This window comes from Dasypus novemcinctus, chromosome 10 (assembly GCF_030445035.2).
Source record: "Dasypus novemcinctus isolate mDasNov1 chromosome 10, mDasNov1.1.hap2, whole genome shotgun sequence".
In the NCBI taxonomy this organism is placed as follows: Eukaryota; Metazoa; Chordata; class Mammalia; order Cingulata; family Dasypodidae; genus Dasypus; species Dasypus novemcinctus.
In genome coordinates, this window is record NC_080682.1 from 107,660,198 (window position 1) to 107,672,151 (window position 11,954).

General features: G+C 53.7%; 1 protein-coding gene across 1 annotated transcript; it reads right to left on the bottom strand.

The window, feature by feature from the left end:
* Positions 1 to 2,842: 2,842 nt before the first annotated feature.
* KLHL35 (kelch like family member 35) lies at positions 2,843 to 11,092 on the bottom strand. The gene is made up of 6 exons (XM_004453991.4): positions 10,185 to 11,092; positions 8,843 to 9,027; positions 6,928 to 7,046; positions 6,152 to 6,340; positions 4,700 to 4,888; positions 2,843 to 3,120 (listed from the first exon to the last, which is right to left on the bottom strand). The coding sequence occupies exons 1-6, from the start codon at positions 11,072 to 11,074 to the stop codon at positions 2,932 to 2,934; spliced, it is 1,761 nt and encodes a 586-aa protein (XP_004454048.2). The 5' UTR covers positions 11,075 to 11,092; the 3' UTR covers positions 2,843 to 2,931.
* Between the last annotated feature and the right edge of the window lie 862 nt (positions 11,093 to 11,954).

Sequence of the window (11,954 nt, forward strand, 5' to 3'; positions counted from 1 at the left end):
CCTGCTGGCTGGTAACCGACCCTCCCACTCAGGAGACAGTCTAGTAGTCAAAAAGAGCAGTTGATTAGGAGCCAGGGAGATCATATATGGTCTCTCAGTCTAGCCAGTAGTTTCAGGAGATTAAAACTCATGTGGCATCACCTTTTGCTTGTGTTCATGGGAGCGTCACTGTATCAGGGACATGAACCATGTCTCCCCCTTGGTGGATTGGAGGTCCCTAAGGGCAGGGACAGAATTGTCCCCATCAGATTGGGATTTCCTGTGATGGAGATATGGTGTCTCCTACTTTTATACAATTCTTGTGCTGCACTCAGCATCATTTCATCAAATTAGCTTTCTCGGATTAGCAGAGCCTCGGTGAGGCAGCATGGAATAAGATGGACCCAGGTTTGAACCTAGCCAGGTGAACTTGGACAAATCACTACACAGCTCTGAGTAAGGGGGGCAGTAGTACCTACCTCACAGGTATTAGATAGGACATCCAGAAACTTTTATTTAGTGTATTCGGTAGAAGGCCTTGTGCTGGACACTACACAGATGAAACAGACACCTTTCCTGCCTTAGAGGGCATCTGATGGGCTTGTCAAAGAAGACTAGAGACATGACATAAAGGCTCATATAAAGTGAGCAGTTGCTCTGACTTTGCCCCCTCTTTTTCAGTTAGGCTTTAGCCTGGAAGGCAGCCTCTCGGCTTTGTCCTGGGAGTTACCAGTGGGATGTGGGCAGGCAAACTCAGAGGGGCAAGGCCTCCACCCTCTCCCTCCGCCTTCTGCCATTAGCCGTGTCCAGATGGTCACAGGTTCCTAATTTGGCTAATAGGCAGGGAGCTCAGCTGGGACTAGGGCCTTTGTGTTGGGCCTTGATGGGGCAGCCCCAGCTGGAGAGATCGGGCAGATGAGCTCCAGGGCTTTGGGAGATGGGGAGGGGTGTGGGACTGGCTGTGCGCTGGAGGGAGACACAAGGAGCAGATGATACTCCTTTGAAAAGGCATTCTGAGTGCAAATGAGGGGGAGCCTGCATGTGGCCCTCAGCCACAGGCACTGAAGATTGGCTCCTGCTGTCTCCCTGCTGTCTTCCTGAGCTTACCCCTCCCTGTCCAGCAGTTTTATGTTGCTGCCTCTGGGGTCCCAGGCCAGGAGCAGGTGCTCGTAATGGCATGAGGGGCTCATGGATGTTGGACCGCCCTGGTGCAGAGTGGGGGTGGCTGGGTTCTCAGAAACCTGAGCCTGACGCTGTGGCTTCTCTAGGTTCCACAGCTCTTTTTGTTCTGTTCATTTCTGCCTCTTTCATGAGTGGAGGAGCCTTTTTTTGGCCCTGGCTTTTCCAGTGAGGCTGGTTTGAACGCTGTTTTCAGTCCCTTTATTCCACGGAGGCTGAACCCCAGAGCTCTTGCTTTGGCCTTCCTCACCATTTTTCAGTTCTTTGCTTTTGGTCCTTTGCTTGTTTGTGAGCATATGCCCATGTCTTCTTAGTTCCCTGTATTTCTTAGTTTATCTGTCATTGCTAGGTGTTTGACTCAGAGTGGTTTAGGGAGAGCCATCCTGACCAGAAGTGCCTCAGATTGTGAAATCCTAATAGTCATAGACTCTGCCCTTACAAAATGTGTGACCTTGGGGGACTCTCCTCATCTTTTTTATACCCATCTCACTAAAAATAAAATAAATTTAAAAGCATTGACGATCTCGAATTTCAGGGAAGTTGATTTATTACTGGGAGGATTGTGGGACAACATGAATTTGGGAATGGACACACACGAGCCTTCAAGGTGGTGGGAACTAAGATGCTTATTTTACTGTTATACTTACATATATAAATGTTTATATAAACATAGATGTTTATAGGTGTATGTTTTACCTTTCTTTTTTTTTTTTTTTAAGATTTACCCCCGTATCTGCACTTGCTGTGTCTGTTTGTCTTCCTTGTTTCTTTAAGAGACACTGAGGGGAAGCGGATGTGGGTCAACAGGTAGAGCGTTTAGGAGGTCCAGGATTCAAACCCAGGGCCTCCTAACCTGTGTGGTGAGTTGGCCCACGCACAGGAGTGCCATGCCACGCAGGGGTGTCCCCCACATAGGGGAGCCCCACATGCAAGGAATGCGCCCTGTAAGGAGAGCTGCCGCATGCGAAAAAGCACAGCCCACCCAGGAATGGTACTGCACACATGGAGAGCTGACAAAGCAAGATGACGCAACAAAAAAAGAGACTCAGATTCCCCATGCCGCTGAGAATGCAAGCAGACACAGAAGAACACACAGCAAATGGACACAAGAGAACAGACAACGGCGGGGGCGGGGGGAGAGAAATAAATAAAATAAATCTTTAAAAAAATACAAAAACAAAGAGGCACTGGAACAAAACCAAGGACTTCTGATGTGGGAGGGAGGTGCCTAATTGCTTGAGCCACCTCCGTTACCTGCTTTCTTGTGTCAGCTTGCTGTACCAGAGGTACTGGGAACCTCTGCTGCCTGATTTATTGTGTCCATTGTGCTTTTCTTTTTGAGTCTCTTGTGTCAGCTTGCTGTGCCTGCCCGTCACACCAGCTCGCTGTCTTTTTCAGGAGGCTCTGGGAACCAAACCCAGGGACCTCCCGTGTGGTAGGCAGGAGCTCAAATGCTTGAGCCACAATCGCCTCCCTGTTCTTATACTCATTAAGCATGAAATATTTCAGAATTTTAAAAAAGGCTTATATTATCATTATGAAGATAAATGAGGTGCTGTTTGAAAGTGCTTTTCAAGGTGAGCAGCTATTGGGGATTGCTTCTCCAGGCAAAACAAGCTCAAGTTAGAAGAGAACCTTTGAACAAGGATTTATTTCTACACAAAAGGGGGCAGTAAGTTACCAGGCTATTTACATGGCAGTGCCATGAGGGGAGCAGAGTGGTGCACCAGAGTTGTCTTGCCCTTTCTGCCCCCTGGCTCAGGTCGTCCCAAGTCATCTGCCCAGGCTCTGGACGATAGTGACGCAGCCGTGGGAGCTGGTGCGGCGCTGCAGGGGTGCCTGGGCCTCCAGCTGCTCACTGTTGGGATCAAAGGTGAAAACACTGTCTGTGCTTTCCCCATGATCATCCCGTCCGCCAAGGATGTGGACCTTCCCATCACATACAGTCACACCACAGCTCTCCTGTATGAAAGACAGAAAGACAGTCAACCAGTGGGGTCTAGCCTGGGGTAGAACCTTGACCCACAGAATATGAGCTGGCAATGTGCATTGTCAGGGAGGCAAGAAATTGGATGGACCTGAGGTCAAGGTGTGGCTTGACCTCTTACTAAATGAATGGGCTTCGAAAGTCACTTAGGAGAAGTGGATGTGGCTCAAACAATTGGCCTCTCCTCTATCATATAGGAGTCCAGGGTTCAATTCCTAGGGCCTGGTGAAGGCAAGCTGTCCCGCAGAGAGTGCTGACCCATGTGGAGAGCTGGTGCAGCAAGATGACGCAACAAAAAGAGATGGAGGAGAGACAATAAGAAACATGACAGATTAGGGAGCTGAGGTGGCGCAAGAGATTGAGCACCTCTCTCCCACTCCTGAAGGTCCCAGGATCGGTTCTTGGTGCTGCCTAAAAAGAGAAGACAAGCAGACAGAAGAACACACAGCAAATGGACATAGAAAGCAGGCAGTGAGTACAAAAACAAGGGTGGGGTGGAGTTGAAATAAATAATCTTTAAGAAAAAGAAAAAGTCACTTAGTCTCTTTGGGCCTTAGTTTCCTTATTTGCAAAATGAGAAAAATTCATAGCATTCCTTTGACCGTTAATGGGGTTAAGCATGTAAAACGTTGGCCTCAGGAAGCAGATGTGGCTGAACTGATAAAGCGTCTGCCTACCATATAGGAGGTCCAGGGTACCAGACCCTGGACCTCCTGACCCATGTGGTGAGCTGGCCCATGCACAGTGCTGCCATGTGCAGGGTGTGCCCCCGCGTGGGGGAAAAAAAGATACAGCCCACCCAGGAGTGGTGCCACATACACGGAGAGCTGATGCAGCAAGATGACGCAACAGAAAGACATGGAACAAAGAGAGAGAGACAGATTTCTGGTGCTGCCTGACAAGAATGCAAGTGAGCACAGAAGCAGTGAATGGACACAGCGGACAATGGGGTGGGGGCGAGAGGGGAGAGAAAATAAAAATCTGGGGGAAAAAAGGTGCCTGGAACAATAAGCACTCCAGTGACAACAATAATCACCACCACCACCATCTTAGGCTCTCAGGCTCACCAAAGGTTAGAGGTGACAGTGACAGGCAGTCCAGCCATGTCTCTAAATAGTCTCTTTGCAGTTTCCAGGGAAGAGGACAGAAGGTGTGGAGGCAGAGGGCTGCCGGGGGCCTGGGCCTTCCCTCTCTGACATCACTGGGGCAGGAGAACTCAGCAAGTTCCTTCTCCACTTAGAGTGGGCCACCAGCTGGTGGTCTTCAGGATGGGGAGCAACCTCAAGGCCATTTAGCCCAAACTCGCAAAGTTACATTTGGAACTGAGGGTCTGCCTTCACATGGGCTAAGGTGGCCTTGGGTCCAGCCTCACCCCTTTCTGGCTAAACTCATCTGTGAACATGAACACGTGGTTGGCAATCATTGTGAGGACAAAACTAGAGAGCTATGTAAAACCACCCAGGATGGATTCAGACAAGACTCCAGCACTCTTGAAGTGTTTTCACTCTTGAATGGAACCAGCACCAGGGACAGTGCCCTGGAGCTTCCACTTACCACTGGGCTGGGGAGGACAGCTGCCTCTCCCCAGACATCTTTGCCAGGGTTGTAGGTGAAGATTTTGCTCATGAGGCCCCCCACCACATAGATGGTGTCCTCGAAGGAAACAGCCTCGATACACCTCTGTGAGAAGGGGGCTGGTGACCGCAGGCTCCACTGGTCCTCCCTGGGGTCGAAGCATTGCACCTGAGGGGTGGGAGGAGGATGGTGACGTCCTCTGTCCATACCCACCCACCCTTCCTGTGGGGGGCACTCATTCAGCACACTTGTTGATGTCTTTGAGGCCTGAGCCCGCATCTGGGAAAGTAGAGGAGACCCACCATCCCTGCCCTCCATGGCTTTCAGTCTAATTCCACCTTCTGTCCCCAGCCCCTGGACTCTTGATGAAAGCCTCTTCATCTTTCAAGGTCCAGGTCAAGTGCCACCACTTCCTTAAAGCCTCCTCTGGCTCCCCTGGCAGGAACAGTCACCCTTCATGGAGAGCACAGTCTGCCTCATATGAGATTGTTTGTTTGAGCATCCTCTACCAAGCTTAGAGAGATGTGTGTCCCAGGGGATGGAGATACCATCCAGTCAGTGCTAGAAAGTCCTCGGAGCTGGGCCTCATGGAGCTGGGTTCCTGGCTTTGTACACTGTCCTTTTCCTGGGGTTCTGAGGTCATGACCAACCTCCAGGGAGGTCTACCTACATTCCTAAGCTGCCCACAGGCCTCCCAGTCTACAGATGTTTACGATACCCTTCACTATTTCCAAGGGCTCATTCTGCACCAGGCTATGAGGCTGGCTCACTTTTACCCCGTTTCCTCACACAGAATTGCCTAGGACAAATCACTGCTATAGGGGCCATGTAAATGAGGCAGGCCTCATCCGGCTGCTTTCCCCTACCCACTCCAGGAAGGTTTGCTGAAGGAATGGATGGGGTCACGGAGTGAGGAGGGCAAGGGGTCCTTGTTTGGCAAATTCAGATCACAGGACCACAGGCCTGTGGAGCCATCGGCAGCAGGAGGGAGCTGCCATGACAGATTGAACACACCAAAGACACTAAAGTGACTGAAGAGTTTCTCAATGTGTGGAAAATGCTTAAATGTGAAAAATTAAAAATGCAAAGTTTTATTTTTATTATCTGTAAGAACAAAAACAAAACGGAAACAAAAGCAAAAATCAATTCAGAGAAGGCTGGAAGGCAATGCACAATAATAATAGCGGTGGTTCCTTAGGTGGTGGGAAGATGGGTGATTTCTTTCCTTTTTATGTTGGTTTTCTTAAGCTTTCAATACTGAGAGTATTGTTTTTTGAATGGAGGGAAACCATTTTAAGTAATCCCACCCATCCCGCCGCTCAGGTAATCTTTAAAATCTATGAAACCCATGTGGCACCAGCTCAAACATTCTTGCCCAGCTGTGCTGCAGATTCGCTGTGTGTCCTCGGGGACCCCCGGACCCGCACCCACCTTGTCGGTGTTGTCGCCGCCCTGGCTGGCGCCTCCGATCACGTAGAGCAGCCCCGCACAGGGCGCCACGGCGGCGGAGCTCACGGCCTCCGGGAGCGGCGGAGCGGCCGCCCAGGTGTTGGAGAAAGGGTCGTAGCGCTCCACGCTGCGCAGGCGCTGCAGGCCGTCGAAGCCGCCCACTGCGAACAGCTGCGAGGGATACACAGGTCAGGGTTGGCCCCGGCCCCAACGCCACTCCAGTTTAGGGGCCACACAGACCGGGGCTCACCCGGGGCTGCCACCTCCCGTCCGTCAAGTTCCTGAACCTCCCGGAGCCAGTATCTAGTGTGACCAGAGATAATGAGATGGGTACTGAATGCAAATTAGGTATGTAAAATACCTATACCAAGTGGATGTTTATTACACCAAGTGTCATTAAGGGTTCACCGCCTCACTCGATTCTAAGAAGCACTTTTGTTTGCATTTCTGAATTCAGGATGTAGCTTGCAAAGATATTTGGCGGAAGGTTGTGTTTTGTGTTTTTTTAACTTCAGTGGCAGAGCCAAGATTCACACTTTGGCTGTTTGGCCCCAGAGCCCACACCCTTGACCACTAGGCTAGACTATTAAAGCAACTGCTATTATTTATGCTCTTAGCATTAAGCGACCATGGGCAAGTCCCTGTCCTATTTGGGGCCTCTGATCCCTTCTTACCAAGTGTCTTGGAAGGCCTTCCCCCAGGGCGTTCCTGTTAGCTCTGAGCCTGGACCCCAGGCTGCAGCTGTAGTGGATCCCTACCTGCCCCTGCACAACCGCCATCTTGTGCCTCCACCTGCCCTTCTGCAGCGAGGCCACCTTGATCCAGGTGTGCAGATGAGAACTAAACATCCACACGTCACGACTGTTGATGTGGCCTCCTAGGGAGAGAAAAGCAGCAGTTGCTCCAGGCCCTCTTGGCATCCCTAACGCTTTAAAGAACTACAGATACGGGTCCTCATATCTAGAGGAGGGGTAAGGGTAGACAGCAGGGAGAACTTCCCAGACTCTGAACCTGTGACCCAGAGAGTCTGCTTTCATTGGGTGGTGGGAAGGTCTGGGTTGGGACAATGGGCAGGGACTCAAGAGAGTCAGGGAGAAAGAACTGATTTCTACCAGGTGCCTTGTGGTAGTTGTGTGCTAGACTCTGTACTCAGGGACGCAGACATAGGCACTTAAAACTCTATGAAACAGTGTGTCAGGTGCTCAGACAAGCATCAGAAATGGAGGGAGGAGCAAGGGAAAGCAGTGCCACCTGCATTTGGAAGGGTGGAGGGTGAACCCGTCGTCCCCCCTCCCTTCTGCTTTCACATCCATGATTTCATTTCTAATCTCATCCCTCCATGAGGTGTTGGGATTATTAGACCCTGTTTACAGATAGGACACAGGAGGATTCGCGACCAGGAATGACCTGCCGAAGGTGACATGCCCATTAACTGCCAGAGTAGAGACCAACCAGAGCTTCCATCCCCAACACCCAGCACTGGTGCTGGTGAATGACACAAACCACCCTGTGGGCTGGGTGCTGGGGTTGTCTAGACTGTGTCCCTTCCTGTGCCTGGCCACCTTGGCTTCCTGACCAGGGGCTCACCTCTCAGGAGCAGCCTTCCCAGAGACAACCCCTGAGTCCACCCCTCAGCCTGAACCGCCAACCTGAGCCACTTGTGTTCTGTAGCCCTGACTCTGCGATCAGTGGCACCTAGTAGAGGCCCCGCACATCATTCAGAGGCTATGGTGACGGATAAGCTGTCCAGTGGTAATGTGCGGCCCGCATGGTCTCTAGGGCCTCCCTGCTCATTCTTCTGCTCCCCACCCTTCCCTGGCACCCCATAGCCCACTACAGCATTAAATGCAGTCTTTTCAGGCCAGCCACCAAGGCCGCCGGGATCTGACTCCAGCCTTCCTCTCCCGCCAACTGCATGAGCTTCCCCTCCTTCCAGGCACACAGCCTGTGCTGAGTACACAGGAGCCTGGATGCCAGGAACCTTTCTGCATGGTGGTAACCTCATGCTTTTGCCTGTGCTGTTCCTGACTTTCCCTTCAAGGCTAGCTGAAAGTCATCCCTTCCAAGAAGTTGAGCTGTATTCCCTGAGTGGGGTTTAATGATCCTTTCCTGTGCTTCCAGATCAGTTGGGAACTCAGTTCAGATCACATCCTGCCTAGTGGTCAATAGTCTCTCTGTCTCACTCTCTAAATCAGGCAAGAACTGTTTTATTTAAGTGTGACTCCTTAGCCTGAGTGCAGTTTGTTGGCATCAGACAGATCTGCTTTCCTATCTTAGCTTTGTCGTTTTTGAGACAAGGGAGAGAGATTCTTAACCTCATAGAGCCTATTTTCTCATCTGTAGAATGGGGATAATCCATACTTCCTTGGGGTTGTAGGGGAATTTAAATGAGATGACGAATGCAGGGCGCTTAGCATTAATGTCCCGCACGTAGTAGGCTAGAGAAAGAGATGTGATTATTAGCGTGATTATGAATTGAAGGTTACGTAGCGAAGTGAAGGGCAGAGTCACGGCGCCCGCTGTGGCTCTGCTGGACTGCACACCACTTCAGCCAAAAACTAAGACACCAGGGAAAGTCCCGCCTCCTCCTGGTTGGAGGAAAGAACGGTGGTGTGGCTGACGTGCGTAGACGGAGCCAATCCCGTGGGGACTCGGCTGTGGCCCCGCCCTCACCGGAGACGTAGACGTCATTGCGGAGCGCGCAGGCTGCGAACTCTGAGCGCGTGTAGCCCGGCAGGCTGGGCAGCGGGGTCCAGCGTCGGCTCTCCGGGTGGTAGGCATCGGCGAAGGGCAGCTTGAGGAGCCCCTTGCGATCGCAGCCGCCGATGACCACGATCACTTCAGCGAGGTCCATGAATCTGGAGTGGGGAGACGCCCAGTGCCCCCTGACAGTACCCAAGTTGAGGCCCCCTCCCTTTTCACTGTCCACATTGAACACTCCTGCTGCCCTTCCATGCCCTCTACTTCTCTCTGGCTGTTGATGGGAAGAGGGCCCCTAATCTTTATCCTACTGACCGAAAAGTTACAGGAAAAGAATCTTCAGAGCCAGTACCCCTACCTAGAAAAATCACCTTAATCCTTAGGACAGTGCTATTAGGTAGGGATTAGTATCCCTTTTACAGACGAAGCTGCCCAAAGTCATGCAGCCAGTAAGTGACAGCTAGGATTCAAGCCCAGGTTTGACTAGAACCTGTTCTCTTTACCACTCTTTTCTGATCTCCATCACAACTGCTAATTCTGCTGCCCTTTTCCCCCCTATAACTATCTGTTAAGTCCATCTAATTCCATTGAACCAAGCCACTCCACCCAGCAAAGTGCTCTTCCCTCCCACTGACCCCTCGGGCTCCTGATTAAACCATAATTTCTGAGCCCATTGGCCATGGGTTTCCTAATTCATTCGGCAAATATTTGGCATCTTCTTTGTACCAGGCCCTGTGCTTACTGTTGGGGATACAATGGTAAATAAAGGGGTCCCTGCCTTCTACTGCTGGCGGTTTACAGACCGTCTTGGACTCCCTCACCCCGTAGTCTCCTGGTCTGGCATTTTAGGGGTGGGAGTGGGTCTCCTTCATTTTTCTCCCCAGGCCCTTGCCTATTAATAAGCCCCTTAATAGATTGTGAGCTTCCGGGCGGGGGGCGGGGGGCGGGGGGGGGGGGGGCGGCAAAAGGTGTTTCCAGAGCACCCTGAGTCCTGTGCACCCAGCATGGGGCCTGGTCCAAAGTAAGTACTCAGTATTATGGCATGAATAGGTGAAAAGGATGAGGGAGGGAACGGATGGGCAAGAAAAAAGAAATGCAAGGCCTGGGAGTCCCAGCATCTTCCCCACTGGACTATTGATTCTTCAAGAGCAGAATTCCCAGCACCAAGCCCTTGAAAAGTTTGTTGAAAAAATAACTGAATCTCATTCAAGACGTCATAATTCGATGACTAAATGAGGGATAATGAAGGAAGGAGTGAATGGTTGAAAACCGTGGGACTAACAGCGGGCGGGAGGCCAGCGGCGGCGGGCGGTACCTCCGCGGCCGGGTCCGCAGCGCGCCGGCCTCCCGGCCCAGGATGAAGCAGGCGCGGGCCTCGAGCAGCAGCGGGCGGCAGTCGCCGCAGGCTTGCAGCAGCTCGTCGGCCTCCACCTTCTCCAGGAAGTAGGCGGGCGCCAGCAGCGGCAGGCGCACGTGCTCCAGCAGGCGCCGCAGCTGCCCGCGGCGGGCCGGCGCGTCGTGGCGCACCCAGCGCATGGCCGCCTCGAACACGACCTCCTCCCGCGCCACTTCCAGCGCCGGGTCGGCCAGCAGCGCCGCCACCTCATCCGGCGCCAGCTCCAGGAAGTCGGCGTGGCGCGCCACCTCGGAGAAGGCCTGGCGCAGCACGCGGCCGCAGCGCTCCGCCAGAGAGGTGAGCGAGAAGGCGGCGGCCACGCGGCGCAGCGCCAGGCTGTTGGCGGCGCGCAGGCGGCCCTCGAGGAAGCGCGCGCAGGCCTCGCGCAGGCCCGCCACGCGCAGCCGCTCGGCCAGGGCCAGCACCGCGGCCGCCTCGTCCTCGGCGCGCAGCCGCACGCCCGCGCCGTACACGTAGTCGAGCACCACGGCCAGCGCCGCGGCCGCCGCCGCCCCGGCGGGCCCCGCGCCCGGCCCCTGCGGCGCCACGGGGGCCACGGGCACCACGGCTGGGCCGCGGTCCGGCCGCGCGGCTGCGAACAGGCCACGGAAGTAGGCGCTGCCCGCGCTCAGCGCGGCGCGGTGGCACGGGAAGTCGCGGCCGCCGGCGCGCAGCACCACGTCGGTGAGAGTGCCGTTCCGCCGGTAGGCGTTGAGGGTGTGCAGGACGCGCTGCGCGTGGCAGGCCCCCGCGCACGGCGCCTCGGAGGCCGGCTCCAGCTCCTCCTCGGGCCCGGTGGCCTCCAGCATCCTGCCGGGTAGAGAGTTCAACTAGCTTCCGAAGTCCACCCGAGTGGCACTCCGCTCACCACACGTCCCGTTCATTCACTCGTTCCCTGACTCCCTTACTCATTCTTTCATGCATGCATGGCGTGTACACGTGTGCTGTCATTCATTCACCCAGTCTTCCTTCCATCCAGCCATCCAGATGCAGACGGTTTCAGTGGTTGAGTCCCTGCCTATCTGAAGGGTTAGCTCCTGCCTTCCTGGCTGTACTGCTTTCTCCCTTGCTCACTTGGGCCATAACTACCCTTTTCCTTTCTTCTAACTCGCTAAGCTTTTTCCTATCCCTCATCGGCAAGAGACAGGTGGTACACTCTCTAATCGGGTAATTTGAGGTGGGTGGAATAAAAGAATGATATACAAAGACATAGGCAGTGTTTAGGGTTTCCAGCAGGGGCTAGGGCAGGGAGGTCACCAGATCCTGAGCAGGATACCTGCATGGGGAGGGACACTGGCGGGGCCATCCCAGAGGGACAGTGGGGGGGAGGGGATCAGAACTCCACCTCCCTCTCCTCCAGCCATGCCATCGCCTGCACTCTCCGGCTGCTGCTGCCCATTGGCCAGACGGAAAGGGACCAGAGAGCAGCAGAGCCCATGGACACAGGTCAGCCTCCCTGAGTGCTGGGGAGGAGCTGACGGAAGTCCGTCCCTCCTGGAGAGGCCTTCCTCCACCACTCGAATACCTCCCCTTCCTCCCCCAACAGGGTAGGGTCTGGCCCGTTGTAGGTGCTCACTCAGTGCCTGTTTAAGGTCAAGTGGATGCATTCAACACGTGTTTACTGAGGGCACAGGGAAGGCCCTCAATAAACAAGCAGCGAGCCAGTCGGCCCCTGCTGACAACTTGGCT